The sequence below is a fragment of the Schistocerca cancellata genome, chromosome 4 (assembly GCF_023864275.1).
Source record: "Schistocerca cancellata isolate TAMUIC-IGC-003103 chromosome 4, iqSchCanc2.1, whole genome shotgun sequence".
Taxonomy (NCBI): domain Eukaryota; kingdom Metazoa; phylum Arthropoda; class Insecta; order Orthoptera; family Acrididae; genus Schistocerca; species Schistocerca cancellata.
Genome location: NC_064629.1, coordinates 764,861,733 through 764,878,232, shown reverse-complemented (window position 1 = coordinate 764,878,232; position 16,500 = coordinate 764,861,733). Strand labels below are relative to the sequence as shown.

The 16,500-nt window shown below is 40.6% G+C and overlaps 1 protein-coding gene across 5 annotated transcripts in view; it reads left to right on the top strand.

The window, feature by feature from the left end:
* LOC126184545 (uncharacterized) overlaps positions 1-16,500 on the top strand; it is a 414,668-nt gene that overhangs the window by 386,275 nt on the left and 11,893 nt on the right. For 4 of the 5 annotated variants that reach the window (XM_049926963.1, XM_049926962.1, XM_049926961.1 and 1 more), the window contains one exon: positions 13,818-13,922. The exons of the other annotated variant lie outside the window; for it this stretch is intronic. In XM_049926963.1, the coding sequence (XP_049782920.1) occupies positions 13,818-13,922 (105 nt within the window). The remainder of the gene's footprint in view (positions 1-13,817; positions 13,923-16,500) is intronic. 5 annotated transcript variants of the gene reach the window in all.

Here is a 16,500-nt window from a genome sequence, read left to right as displayed (position 1 = left end):
TCTGAAAAACTGCATCCATTCATGCCCGTTGTGCATTCTGACAGACTTCAAACATTCCAGCAGGACTATGTGACACTGTCCACATCCAGAATTCCTACAGAGTTGTTCCAGGAACACTATTCTGAGTTTCAACACTTCTGCTGGCCACCAAACTCCCCAGGCATGAACTTTATTCAGCATTTCTGGGATGTATTGCAATGTGCTGTTCAGAAGAGATCTCCACTACCTCATACTCTTATGGATTTATGGACAGCCCTGCAGGATTCGTGGTGTCAGTTCCCTCCAGCACTACTTCATACATTAGTCGAGTCCATGCCACATTGTGTTGCGGCACTTCTGCGTGCTCGCGGGCTCCCTACATGATATCAGGCAAGTGTACCAGTTTCTTTGGCTTTTCAGTGTAGGAAACCCAAAACTTGAGGTGGAACAACTGGAAATGGATATATTTGGCCCCAATCACGAGATTTCCGGTTTGGAGAATATAGGGTCTTCCACTTCAGAACTGATCGAAACAGACCAGGTGTCAGAGTAATTTAAAAAAGAAAAAGGAAAAAAAGAAAGGAAAAAAACACTGTTTTACGTGTTGAGGGATATGTGCAATACAGCTCTAGGATGATTATAAGCAAGCTTGAAACTATACCAAAGGACGCTATGGCAATACAAGTTTGTACCATTGTCCAAAGAAGAGTATGAGGTGCTTGTTGAAATATATGAAAAATTAAGTAATGTTAAGGGAGATGATAACCTGATTGTCATGGGGGTGGAATGTATTAGGAAAAAACTGGAAGAGAGGATTGTGGGCAGCTATGGACATGGAAGAAAAAACGAAAGAAGAGCCTGCTAATTGAGTTCTGCCACCAAACATTCCACGTGGGAAAAATATATCTAAAAAGAAAGATGATGAGACTTACCAAACAAAAGCGCTGGCAGGTCGATAGACACACAAACAAACACAAACATACACACAAAATTCAAGCTTTCGCAACCAACGGTTGCCTCATCAGGAAAGAGGGAAGGAGAGGGAAAGACATAAGGATTTGGGATTTAGGGAGAGTGTAAGGAGTCATTCCAATCCTGGGAGCGGACGACTTACCTTAGGGGGAAAAAAGGACAGGTATACACTCGCACACACACACATATCCATCCGCATATACACAGATCTGTGTATATGCATAACATATAAAGAAGTCCATTGAACATCATCTTCTGAAGACTTGACTAGTTACTGTTATGTATGCGGGTGGTTTGAAAAGTTCTTGAAATCACCAGGAGAGGTCAGCGCTAGCAACGAGTTGGTCATGTGATTTTCATTGGACTGTTGCCTGTAAACACATGCCATGCCAGTGCTCTTGGAAGAGAGCTGAGAGAGCTGTGATAGTAATGCGGCTCTGTTGTTGTTCCTGCATAGTGATTGACGAAGATGCAAAAAATTGAGATTCGAGCAGTGATTAAGTACTTCATAATGAAAAGTTTGAAAGCAAAGGACATTCATGTCAATTTCCAGAATACACTGGGAGACTCTGCTCCTTCATATTCAGATGTTGCCAAGTGGACAAATGAATTTAAATTTGGTCAGGAGAGCTTAGATGATGATCCGCTCAGCCATTGCCCAAGATGTGACTACTCCAGTAATCATTGCAAAAGTGTACAAAATGGTCATGGAGGATCACTGGCTGAAAGTGTGTGAAATTGCTCATGATTGCCAGATGTCATCTGAAAGGGTATATCACATTTTAACTGTAGAATTAGAAATGAAAAAATTATTTGCAAGATGGGTGCTGCGACTCTTGACGCTGGATGAGAAACGCTTGAGAATGGACATATCGGAACAATGTTTGGCCCATTTTAGGAGAAATGAACAAGATTTTTTTGCACCGGTTTGTGACCACAGGTGAAACTGGGGTGCGCCACTATACCCCAAAGACAAAACAACAGTTGAAGCAGTGGAAACATGCTGATTCTCTGCCACCAAAGAAAGCAAAGGCAATTCCTTCGGCGGGAAAGGTCATAGCATCAGTGTTCTGGGATGCAAAGGGGCTTCTGTTTGTAGGTTATCTTCCCACTGGGCAAACAATTGCTGGAGAATACTGTACTAACCTCCTGGACAAATTGCAACAAAAAATACATGAAAAAAGGCCAGGTCTAGCAAGGAAGAAAGTCATCTCTCCATCAAGACAATGCACATCTACACAAATGTGCCATCGCCATGGCAAAATTATATGAACTAACATATTAATTGTTGCCACACCCACCTTATTCACCTGATATGGCTCTGTCAGGCTTCCATCTCTTCCCAAAACTGAAAATTTTTCTTTGTGGTTGAAGATTCACTTCAAACGAAGAATTGATAGCCGGGGTTGACAACTATTTTGCAGACCTGGAGGAAACTCATTTTCAAGATGGGATCAAGGCACTGGAACATCATTAGACCAAGTGAATTAATCTACAAGGATACCCCACTGAAAAGTAAAAAAACATTTCAGTAACTTAAGTACTTTTTGTGTATTCCATTCCGAGAACTTTTGAAACCACCCTCATAGGATGAATTGTAACTGCCTCCTGGTTTCTACTGATTTGATACACACTCTCACACTTGCTACGATGCTTCTTTGTGTAGACCGTATCGTAATAATCCTTATGATTTGTTGCTGGCAGTGTTTTTAGTAGGCTTTTATTATTATTATTATTATTATTGCAAAATTGTATAAAAAAATTAAAAATGTAAGAAAATAACTTATAAAGGCAACAGACTCTGGTTCATTGCTCTCTATTAGAAGTTTTCCAAAGACAAATTGATACTACTTTGAAGTTTATCTCTAATTGAGATTGAGTTTTTGTGTTAGATGCTGATAAAAGTCCATACACGTAGTTTCTGATGAGGTAGATTTGTGAGGAAAGGGAATACTGCACTAATTATGTTATTTTTAGTTTCTCATTTGAGACTATTTCTCTGTGCAGTTAATACTGTGATACTGGATGCCTGCTTTCCATTGCAACTAATTTTACTGCAAAGAAATGTTTGTATATCATTCTGGTCCTCTCACTACATAATAAATTCCTGTCATGGGAATAGTTAACACATTATGCTCATTGTACCTTATATCATACAAAATATTTTGCTTTTGTGTTTGAAATATATTAATTTCATGAGACACACAGGCCAGAGCTTCATGCATGGGATGATGCAGTAGGGTCTCTCTGATACACATCTTTGTTTTAGTACAGAATGAGGCAGCACATGGGCTAAGACGCAGAGCACACTTTAGAGGGGGTGGAGTTTCGAGTTCCTTGTCAGCCACAGAGATTTAGCTTTTTGCTGGTTTCCTTAAGTTAATTCACTTTAATGCTGTTAGTGTTCCTTGCCAATATATTTAAACACCAAGATACTGATAGTCCAAGAAAATGTGCTGATTTCAAAAATACCCATAACGTGGCAGAAAATTTGCATATTCATGTTATATTAAGATGATGTGGTCAGACATGTTAAATAACATGTTGAAAATAATGCTAACACAGATAAAGCTTTGTTCTTATTGTAAGTATTGTGACTATAGGAAGTATTGTGCAGTTATCAGAAAAAATATTTTTGTGTTTAGAGATTAAGTGGAACCAAACTGCAACCAAATTCCTCATGGTGTCAATGTTTATTTAATGCTGCACAAATCTGATTTCCTGAATAAAATAGAACATATGAGAAATTTTGACTTCCTTAGTGGGCACTAGTGTCTGAACGTGTTTCATAATCTAATTTAGTTCCAAGGCTTATTTAATTTCCTGTAAGGCATCCTATACATAGTTTCCTTCATTTATCTGCATATTTGGTATTCCTCTCATGTCTACGAACAGTACTGATTTTTGCTAGTTGTCTGTGATTCATATGATGCAAACAAACTGAAACTAAATACAACCTCTGACAATAAAGTTCGGTGAATGAAGTCGGAACGGTTGATTGGGCAACACTGGCGTCTCTGCATAGTGGCCGGCATTGAAAACCTGTCCCCACCATAGTTGAATTGAGCGTCATGTGTGCTCAGTGTTAGACCTGTTGGATGAAGTGCTTGTTTAGTGTGATGGCTCTGAGCTGAGAACAGGGCAATGAACGAGCAAAGGATCAATTTAAAGTTTTGTTATAAGATGGCAAGACACTGAAAAAAATGCATGCAATGTTAGTATGTGTTTATGGGGATGAGACACTGTCCATGAAGTGTGCGTACGAGTGGTTTTCCCATTTTGAGGAGGCTGGGAAAGTGTTTGACAATCCACATAGTGGACGACCAGTGATTGCCGTCAGTGACAAAAACATTGAAAAACTAAGGACATTAATCATGAACGACCGTTGATTAACTGTGCACATGACAGCGGATGAACTGCAGGTTAACTGTGAATCTGTGCGACGAATGCTTACCCAAGAGTTAGGGAAGAGGAAATCATTTTGTCGTCTTGTGCCATATCACTTGACTGATGATCAGAAGCAGGCACGTTTAGAGACTTCACAGGATTTCGTCAAAACAGTGGATGCCACACCCAATTTCTAGAACTGTATTGTTGCTGAGGATGAAACCTAGTGTCTCTGGTATGACCGTGAAATGAAATGGTTCAAATGGCTCTGAGCACTATGGGACTCAACTTCTAAGGTCATTAGTCCCCTAGAACTTAGAACTAGTTAAACCTAACTAACCTAAGGACATCACACACATCCATGCCCCGAGGCAGGATTCGAAACTGTGACCGTAGCGGTCTCGCGGTTCCAGACTGCAGTGCCTAGAACCGCATTGAAACAGCAAAGCATGGAATGGCATTCTCCGACATCACCTTGTCGGAAAAAGGTCAGAGCTGAAAACTTACACATCAAAATGATGCTAGCCACCTTTTTCGATAGTCAAGGCATTATCGATAAGGAATTTCTACCTAATTGAATGACATTGACCGCTGCACAGTACGTTGAAATTTTGACCCATTTCATGCAATGCGTACACAGGGTACAACCACAGTACGGACAACAAGATTCCTGATTTTTTATTCATGACAACACTCACCCACAGACAGCCAACATTGTCAAACAGTTCCTGGCAAAATAGGGGGTGTTGCTACTTGAACATCCACCATACCCACTGGTTCTCAATCCTCCAGACTACTAATTATTCCCTCGACTCAAACTCGCTTTGAAACGAAAGAGAGTTTATGATATTCCTGACATGCAACGAAATGTGACACAGCTTTTGAACACCATCCCAGAGGAAGACTTAATGCAAAGTTGCCAGGGAATGTATCGCAGAGCTCAATGGTGCATAGTTATGGGAGGTGACTATTTCGAAGGACAGTAAGGTAACTGTAGTTCATAGTTCATCTATGTTAATGTTACAGGACTATTCACAGAACTTCATTATCAGTGGTTGTATGTTATTAGCAAACATTAGAGAAGTGTTGATATAGATGCACTTTAAATTTGTTCTGCCACTTCTTTGGTGCTCTCTGTAGGGATAAGATACAAAAGATGTGCAGTTGTGGTCTTCTGTCTGAAGACTTGGTTGATGCAGCTCTCCATGCTACTCTTTCCTTCGCAAGCCTCCTCATCTCTGAATAACTACTGCAACCTACATGCTTCTGAATCTGCTTACTTTAATTATCCATTGGTCTCCCACTATGATTTTTGCCCCCCCCCTCCCCCCCAGCAAGTATTTCCCTTGCTCTCTCAGAATGTATCCTATCAACCGATCACTTCTTCTAGTAAGGTTGTTCCACAAATTTCATTTCTCCCCATTTCTGTTCAGTAACTCATCATTAGTCACTTCATCTACCCATCTAATCATCAGCATTCTTCTGTAGCACCCCATTTCAAAAGCTTCTGTCCTATTCTTGGCTAAACTGTTTATCATTGATGTTTCTGTGGTATCAAAGTATGATACCACACTTGCTAGGGGTTGCAGTTTTTGACCGCAGTCTGTACTAGTATCACGGAACCCGCTAATCAAGACTAGCGCCGCTCTGCGGCTTGCAACAAGCCTCTAGCATGCGCTTGGCCAATCTTGCTCGGGACATCAAGTAGGAAAGTAGTATAGCCTTCAGCTGGTAGGAAGCAACCTCTAACAAGGCGCTTAGTTAAAGTATGGCCTATGAGATGCCTCTATAGCTCTCTGTTTGTAACTATATTCCTTCTGACTATAAGACTCCTGTACCACCAGTTAAGTACAATATATTATTTTTTACCAATGACTTCTAATTATTTTATTCGTCGTAGACCCAGACTATGCAGCCAGCTCCTTATTGACTTCACTGACAAACCTACTATATATACAAAGAAGAGATTTGTATGTTTCTATTTAGTACTGACCACCAGTCATTCACATTGGTGACAATTCATTCGTCGTCGTCATAACAGTTTCATTTCCATATGTGGCTACACTCCATACGTAGGCTTCCTGGCACTTACATCTATATTCAATGTTAACAAATTTCTCTTCTTGACAAACATTTTTCTTGCCATTGTAAGTTTATATTTTTTATGCTCTGTGCTTTGGCCATCATCAGTTACTTCGCTGCTCAAATAGCAAAACTCATCTATTGCTTTAAGTGCCTCATTCCTAACCCAATTCCCTCAGGATCACCTGATTTAATTTGACTACATTCCATTATCCCTTTTTTTCCTCTTGTTGATGTTAAACTTATATCCTCCTTTCAAGATACTGTCCATTCAATTTGAATTCTCTTTCAAGTCCTTTGCTGTCTTAACAGAATTACAATTTCATCAACAAACCTCCAAGTTTTTACTTTTTCCTCCAGAACTTTAACTCCTGCTTCAATTTTTTCTTTGGTTTCCTTTACTGCTTGCTCAATATACAGATTGAATAATATCATGGATAGGATACAACACTGTCGCACTCCCTTCTCAACCACTGACACTTGACTCTAGTAACTGGTGTTTGGTTTCTTCACAAGTTGTAAATAGCATTTTGCTCCCTGTATTTTAGCCCTGCTACCATCAGAGTTTCAAACAAAATATTTCAGTAAATGTTGTCAAAAGCTTTCCCTAAGTCTGCAAGTGCTGCTAACATAGGTTTGCCTTTCCTTAACCTACCTTCTAAGAGAAGTCATAGCATCAGTATTGCCTTGCATATTCCTACATTTATTCAGAATTCAAAATGATCTTCCCTGATGTCAGCGTCTACCAATTTCTTCATTATTCTTTAAAGAATTCATGTTAGTATTCTGCAACAATGACTCATAAACTGATAGTTTGGTAATATTCACACCTGTCATTGCCTGCTTTCTTTGGAATTGGAACTATTATATTCTTCTTAAAGTCTGAGGGCCTCTCTCCTATCTTGTACATCTTGCACACCAGATGGAAGAGTTTTGTCATGACTGGCTCTTCCAAGGCCTGACAGAATGTAATATACTTCCGAGGTCTCGTTTCAACTTAGACTTTTCAGTGCTCTGTCAAATTGTTCTTGCAGCACATATCTCTCTCCCATCTCATCATCATCTATGTCCACTTTCATTTCTATAATATTGCCCTCAAGTACATTTACCTTGTATAGAGCCTCTATATACTCCTTCACCTTTCAGCTTTCCTTTATTTGCTTAGGATTGGTTTTCCATCTGAGCTTTTGATATACATACAGCTGCTTCTCTCTCCAAAGGCTTCTTTTTAATTTTCCTGTAGGCAAGCATCTATCTTGCCTCTACATCCTTGCATTTGTCCTGTAGCCATTCCTGCTTAGCCCTTTTGCACTTCCTGTCAATCTCAATTTTTAGAAGTGTGTATTCCCTTTTGCCTTATTTATTTACTGCAGTGTTATATTTTCTCCATCAATTAAATTCAGTATCTCCTGTGTTATCAAAGGATTTCTACTAGACTTCATATTTTTACCTATTTGATCCTCAGCTGCCTTCACTCTCTCATCTCTCAAAGCTACTCATTCATCTTCTATTTTATTCCCTTCCCCAGTTCTTGTCAATCATTTCCTAATGCTCCCTCTGAAACTCTCACCAACCTCTGGTTCTTTCAACTTATACAGGCCCCATTGACTTAATTTCCTATCTTTTTTCAATTTATTCAGTTTTAATCTACATTTCATAATCAATAAATTGTGGCCAGTGCACACATCTGCCCCTGGAAATCTCTTACAATTTAAAATCTGGTTCTGAAATCTCTGTCTAATCATTATATAATCAGTCTGAAGCTTTCCATTGTCTACAGGTCTCTTTCACATGAACAACCTTCTTTCATAATTCTTAAACAGAGTATTAGTGATGATTAAACTATGCTCTTTACAAAAATTGTACCAGGCGGCTTCCTGATTCTTACGTTTCCCCCAGTCGAGGTTTACCTACAATTTTTCCTTCTCTGCCATTTCCTTCTATCGAATTCTAGTCCGCAATCACTATCTGAATAATTTCTTTCATCCGTAATACATTTCTTCAATCTTGTCATTAGCTACAGAGGTAGTTGGGATATAAACTTGTACTAGTCTGGTGGGTGTGTGCTTCATGTCTATCTTGGCTACAATAATTCATTCACTATGCTGTTCATAGTAGCTTGCCCACAATCATATTTTCTTGTTCATTATTAGACTGACTCCTGCATCATCCCGTTTTGTATTTATAATCCTGTATTCACCTGACCAGAAGTCCTGTTCCTCCTGACACCAACCTTTGCTAATTCCCAGTATATCTAATTTTAACCTATCCATTTCCATTTTTAAATTTTCCAGTGTACTTGCCCAATTAAGGGCTCTAACATTCCCCGCTCTAATCCGTAGCATCATCTCCTGATGACAGCCTCCTCCTGAGTAGTCCCCACCCAGGTATACAAATGGAGGACTATTTTACCTCTGAAATATTTTACCTAAGAGGGTGCTACCATTAGTTAACCATACAGTAGAGCTTTATGCCCTCAGGAAAAATTACAACTGTAGTTTCCCTTGCTTTCAGCTTTTCACAGTACCAGAACAACAAGACCGTTTAGGTTGTGTTACAAGGCCAGATCAGTAAACCATCCAGATTTTTGTCCCTGCAACTACTAAAAAGGCTGCTGCCCATCTTGAGAAACCACACTTCTGTCTAACCTTTCAACAGATACCCCTCCTTTGTGGTTACACCTACAGTACGGCTACCTGTATCGCTGAGGCATGCAAGCCTCCCCACCAATGGCAAGGTCCATGGTTTGGGGGGGGGGGGGGGGATGAAAGATGTACATATGAATGAAACCACTCAGTGAGGTTTCCTTGTTCCATTCATAAATATTGTGAATTAAATTCTCTCGTGCAGTATACAGTGGCTTTAAAGCGTGCGCGCAGATTATTGACAAATTATGTTGTGACAGTGATGTTTTAAGAATCAGTCAAATGTTCAAAAAGATGTTACAGTTACGCAGAGTGATAAAAGTACTTACTGTTAGAATGCACCTGGAAGGGTCAACTATGTCACTTTAGGCTACAGTTCATTAGGTCATAACAGATCTCTTTCCAAACAGAGTTATGTTTATTACAAAGTCTCCCAATAAACTACAAAAACTGGTTCACACATTATATAGTGTGTTTTTGTTATTGGACGGCCAGTAACACAGCTCAATCAGCTACCAGTCTTCATTGTTGAAGTACCAGGACACGAGCGAGTCACATATTCAGTTTTTCCTCCTGATGTTTGAAGTTTAATTCTCAGACTATTAGTAGTAGGATAGAAGGGGTGTGTACATGAAGATGCAAATGCAGGAGGAGCTGGCCACAGTTTGCAAGCAGCTGGAGATGATTGTGGCCACAGTAAGCCATCTGGAGGCATGTTCCAGCTTACCCAATGTAGGACTTCTGCACTCACTGCAGCACGAATTGTCATTCAAAGTGGAGATTCAATGTGGAGGCTGGCCATATTGCCTCGCCCATTCACTCTGTGAGAGCAAAGGTAGCCACTCATTCAGCAAGGCCTGAGCAGGCACATGGGGGGGAGTAGTTTACTACTTATTGGTAGCACCAATGTTAGGCACATTATGGAGCACCTTGGGGAGATAACATACAGTGCCCAAAATAATTCCAATGTGCTCTCTGTGTGTCTGCCAGAGGTCCTCACCCAAGATGTGGAGGCCAGCCCTGCCTGCAGCTGTCAAGTGTACAGGGTGCAGTGGTCAGCAAGTTGTTGCTCATGTTAGCACCAATGATACCTGTTGCTTGGGTTCTGAGGACAGTCTGGTTCCTGCAATGACTGGCAAAAGTAGTGAAAACTGCTGGCCTTCCTCACAGGGTGGGAGCATAGCTCACAATTTGCAGCACATTGTACCCAGAGTTGATAGGGGTCCTTTGTCTTGGAGCCGAGTGGAGGGTCTCAACCAGAGGCACCATCGATTCTGTGCCAGTCTTGGCTTCAGAGTTCGGGACCTGCATTATAAGGGGGAGTTGTAGGAGTTATCTTGATAGGTCAGGGGCGCACTACACAAAGGAAGCAGCTCGTTTTGTACCAGAGTAATTGTGGAGTTTGTATAGACTAGGCAGTAATCTGAAGTCCTCTGATCAATGCTTGCTCACCAGTTGATACACAGAGAGTGGAATCAGATTTCATACAAAATACACACACTTTGACTGCCAAAATTTTAACAGTAAATTGTCGAAGTATTCGTAACAAAGTCTGAATTTACTGCCCTACAGGAAATTTCTCATGCTAAAATTATTCTCTGGACCAAGAGCTGACTGAAACCCAAAGTAGAAAACTCTGAGATATGTCACAATTCATGGAATATATATTGGAAAAACAGATTAGACACCATAGGATGGGAGTGTTCATTGCAGTTGACAAAAATATGGAATCTCTTGAGGTCAATTTTGAGTGTAATAGTGAAGTTATCTGGACACCTATATTAAGTCTAGTTGAAATCAGATTAATTGTTGGCTGTTCTTACCAACCACTTGATAATCTTTCAACAAACGTCTATCGTTAGTGGCGCGGAAACACCCAGATCATGCAATATTAAAGTTCTAAACATGCCTGCTAAGTTCAGTGACCGTTTCTAAATTAAAATGAAACAAATGAGCCCTCAGTCACTAATGGTGACCAAGGGCTCATTTGTTTCAATTTTAATTCATGAAATATTTGTTGGAGCTGACTTCAACCTATCGAGTTTAGACTGGAATGTCTATGGGTTCACTGCAGATGGTACAGACAGACAGACAGTCCTGTGGAATACTCCTGAAAACATTTTCCAAAAAGTGCCTTGAACAACTAGTTTACTGAGCGAGTTGACACAGTGGTTAGAACACTGGACTCACATTTGGGAGGATGACAGTTCAAACCTGTGTCCGGCCCTCCTGATTCAGGTTTTCCTCAATTTCCCTAAATCGTATCAGACAAATGCTGGGGTGGTTCCTAAGAAAGGGCACGGCCAACTTCTTTCCCCGTCCTTCCCTGATCCAGTGGGACCAATGACCTCACTGTTTGGTCCCTTCCCCCAAACTAGTTAGACAACCAACACACAATGAAAATATTTTAGACCTTGTAGCTACAAACAGGTGTGACCTTATTGAAAGTATCAGTATAGAAACAGGGATTAGTAATGACATCTTCATTGCAATGATGGTTACTAAAGTCAATAAAACCATGAAGAAAGCCAGAAGAGTGTTAATGCTAGAAAAAACAGAAACACAGTTGTTAACATCATCATGCATAAACAATGAATAGGCATTATTTAGTTTTGGTACGACAGACACAGAGGGATTATGGGTAAAGGTTAAATTGATTGTAAATTTCACTCTGGAGACTGACATGTCAAGTAAGTGGATTAAGGGAAAGGATCCTCCATGGTTTAATAATCAAATTTGGAAAACGTTGAGGAAAGGGAGATTATTGCACTGTCGGTTCAAAAAAAAAAAAAAAAAAGTGTGCGAATGTTGACAGGCAGAAGTTAGTATAAATATGTGCATCTATTAAAACAAAATCAATGTAAAAAGCATACAACAACTTACATTGGCATACTGTAGTGAAAGATCTTGCCAAGAACCCAAAAAAATTCTATTCATACCTAAAATCACTAATTGGGTTGAAGGCTTCTATTTAGTCACACATTGTCCCAACATCCGACTGCCCTCCTAGGTTGTCTTGTGGGGAAATGTGGACACCACATCCACAATTCCATTCATTTTGTATAACATCTACAAGAATTGTAACTCACTGATAGTGACCTGCTGGTAAGTTTTGATGTAGTGTCCCTCTTCACCAAGATACCACTGAAAGACTATGGAACTGATAAACATGAAATTAAACACCAATCTGATGAGACTCTTTGCGTTGGTGTTCACTTCAACGTGCTTTAAGTTAAATGAAATTACACAATGTAACTTCATTTGAATGAGGAGGGGGAATCTCTGCCTTGTGCCATTTCTGTAAGAAATCAAGTATGATTTCTGGTCTCCAGTCTTGCGCACATAAGGCAGTCAACTCACCCCATTTTGGAAGAGGTTACAAATTAATTAATTAGAAAATGGAGGAGCTGGACTTGAGTTAAAACACACGGTGAAAAATATTATCATTAAAATATTCTTACATAGAAACAAAGAACTTTTAACATTGTCTTCAGAAAAGTGTAGATCTAGCCAAAAATACGCTGAAAACAACTATAAGTGAAACACTGATGCCTAAAAGGAAACAGGCATTGTTAATAAATTGCTAAACAAGTAGTGGTTACAGAGTGGCAGATAATGTGCCATTAGACTAGAAGCTAAATTTAAACTTAACCCTGCAGATAGTCTTCTGGGGAAAGCTTTCAGTGTAAATCAGAGAGATCATTGCATTCATTGAAATAGTGGCACTTCTTGCAGTCACAATGACACGGTGTTGTCCAAGGTAATCTGCAGCAAAAACTATAATGAGAGTCTAGGCAATAAGTGCCTGGAGTCAAATAAACCACCATGTCCCAAATGTGCAACCACAAATGTTGGCTGAGATGGCCTGATTTAGTAAGCTTCAGACCCCAAAAAATAGGTCTCTTGACAACTGCTGAGAGAGGCAGTAGCCAAGTTCTACATGCTGGGACATAAAAAGCAGATAATGCCATTGTTCTTCAGAGGTTTCTCACATTGCTTAGGTGCAAACTGATGTGAAGGACATTTTCTGTTTCAAGGAGGGCACCTCTTAACAAGAAAGGAGCCAGGAGCCGTTCAAATTTTTCCAACAGCTGTCGCCATTTTGGAAAAGTTACTAAGTTGTATCATAGATCAGATTCAGAGATACTGTTCTGCAGTATGTGAGGAATATGGTTCTGATAGTCACCTTACTCCCCCATTTTTTGCTTTACAGGGAAACGTTGCATACAGGTATACAAACATTGAAATGAAATACACCAGTGTGTTAATTGTAATGAGGGGGATCAATAGTCCATTAATTTTATTAATTGGGGCTGCTTTCTTTGGTATGTGACCTCATGGAAAAATTCATGAATGTCTCTTTGCACATGACTGGCACTAGCATTGTAGTGTCATGAGCCACCACTCACCATCTGTGTAGATCTTCTGTTAGCAAAAATTTCATAAATTTTCTTTCTGTTTTGAAATTGCCATAGCAGATTTTTTCTAATTTTTTAACTAAATTTTTCTGTTTTATTTTTATTATATCTTTTCAGTTAGATTATTATTTTGTTCCAGTAAACCATTGCAGATTTGAATCTAGTTATATTGTTTGAAATAATGAACATTATTTTCTGTTTTACTCAGTTTTTTAAGGTTTTATGGATTTATTTACCCATGTTAACTAGTCTAATGAGTGAAGTGCTGTTTTACCTTATTTTTAAATTTTTCATGTTAATACCATTTAGTTTTCTATTTCGTTATAACTTTTAGGGTATGGTATATGCGACGTAAGTTCATCTGTGCTGTGTCAACACCATTTAGTGGCATATGGGACAGCCCATACCCTGGTGAATCTGGATCAGGCTAGAGCAGTTGGTAATATGGAATACATGCTTTTACACACATTGTAATGTAGCTTTATATGTTTACAATTTAATCATTTGCTAACAGCATATAGACTATAGAATAAACTTAAAATCAAAGATTTCCGTAAACTTTTTTTTAAGTATATCTAACGTGTACCGAGATGCAGTGAGTAATAGAACTGGATGGAGGCTTGATATCCTAATGCCACTTTAGAAAAAGAGTGCTGGTAGTAACTGGAGATTTTGATGAATGGTTGAAGTTGCACAGACCAATATTTCTATTGCAGCTATCCTTGTGAATACCAGAGGCAAAAAAGAAAAGGCTCAATCACAGCAAATTACTGGTGAATAATTGTGTTACAAAAGCAATAACATTTTATGGTTTGCCTTTTGAAAAATCAGGTTCTTTATCATGTGAGTGGTGTGCATATTACTGGAAGTGGATGAGGGTTTAGTGTAAGGTTGGATGTGCTACTTGTAGATAGTGGTGGGGATGTGGATAATATGCAAGGATGAAATATGGGGATGACATTACATTACATTAATACTTATTCCAAAGCTCATGAATATGACATTTTGTAATGATGTGGAACGTGTCAGTTAACATAAGTTTTCTTTAAATGATATAATCTCTCTCCCTCTCTTGAACAATTACTACTTCATGTCCAATAATTCATCTATTGAGTAGCAGGAGTTTTCATTCAGAAATTCTTTTAATTTGCTTTTAAATGCTGGTTGCCTATTTGTCAGACTTTAAGTGCTATTTGGTAAATGACCAAAGATTTGGTAAATTACCAGTGTGTGTATTTATGAGTGGTGTTATGCCATTTACTGTACAGAATGGTATATACTGTGTTCTCTCAAAATTTAGTTTTAGTCCATTTGCAGAAAACCACTTAATAATTTTCTGAAAGACATTATGTGCAATTTCCTCAGCTATTTCTTGTTTGTTGGTTGTGGTTACTATACTTGCATCCTAAGAAAAAAGAACTAGCTTTGCATCTTCATGAATGTAAAGTGGTAAGTCATTAATATATACACTCCTGGAAATTGAAATAAGAACACCGTGAATTCATTGTCCCAGGAAGGGGAAACTTTATTGACACATTCCTGGTGTCAGATACATCACATGATCACACTGACAGAACCACAGGCACATAGACACAGGCAACAGAGCATGCACAATGTCGGCACTAGTACAGTGTATATCCATCTTTCGCAGCAATGCAGGCTGCTATTCTCCCATGGAGACGATCGTAGAGATGCTGGATGTAGTCCTGTGGAACGGCTTGCCATGCCATTTCCACCTGGCGCCTCAGTTGGACCAGCGTTCGTGCTGGATGTGCAGACCGCGTGAGACGACGCTTCATCCAGTCCCAAACATGCTCAATGGGGGACAGATCCAGAGATCTTGCTGGCCAGGGTAGTTGACTTACACCTTCTAGAGCACGTTGGGTGGCACGGGATACATGCGGACGTGCATTGTCCTGTTGGAACAGCAAGTTCCCTTGCCGGTCTAGGAATGGTAGAACGATTGGTTTGATGACGGTTTGGATGTACCGTGCACTATTCAGTGTCCCCTCGACGATCACCAATGGTGTACGGCCAGTGTAGGAGATCGCTCCCCACACCATGATGCCGGGTGTTGGCCCTGTGTGCCTCGGTCGTATGCAGTCCTGATTGTGGCGCTCACCTGCACGTCGCCAAACACGCATACGACCATCATTGGCACCAAGGCAGAAGCGACTCTCATTGCTGAAGACGACACGTTTCCATTCGTCCCTCCATTCACGCCTGTCGCGACACCACTGGAGGCGGGCTGCACGATGTTGGGGCGTGAGCAGAAGACGGCCTAACGGTGTGCGGGACCGTAGCCCAGCTTCATGGAGACGGTTGCGAATGGTCCTCGCCGATACCCCAGGAGCAACAGTGTCCCTAATTTGCTGGGAAGTGGCGGTGCGGTCCCCTACGGCACTGCGTAGGATCCTACGGTCTTGGCGTGCATCCGTGCGTTGCTGCGGTCCGGTCCCAGGTCGACGGGCACGTGCACCTTCCGCCGACCACTGGCGACAACATCGATGTACTGTGGAGACCTCACGCCCCACGTGTTGAGCAATTCGGTGGTACGTCCACCTGGCCTCCCGCATGCCCACTATACGCCCTCGCTCAAAGTCCGTCAACTGCACATACGGTTCACGTCCACGCTGTCGCGGCATGCTACCAGTGTTAAAGACTGCGAGGGAGCTCCGTATGCTACGGCAAACTGGCTGACACTGACGGCGGCGGTGCACAAATGCTGCGCAGCTAGCGCCATTCGACGGCCAACACCGCGGTTCCTGGTGTGTCCGCTGTGCCGTGCGTGTGATCATTGCTTGTACAGCCCTCTCGCAGTGTCCGGAGCAAGTATGGTGGGTATGACACACTGGTGTCAATGTGTTCTTTTTTCCATTTCCAGGAGTGTATTAAGAACAATAAGAGAACCTAGCATGAATCCTGTGGGATACCATTCTTCATACAACCCCAGTTAGAGGACTCTGCTGATTTTTGCGGACTATCTCTACTGTTAATTTCAATCTTCTGCATTATTC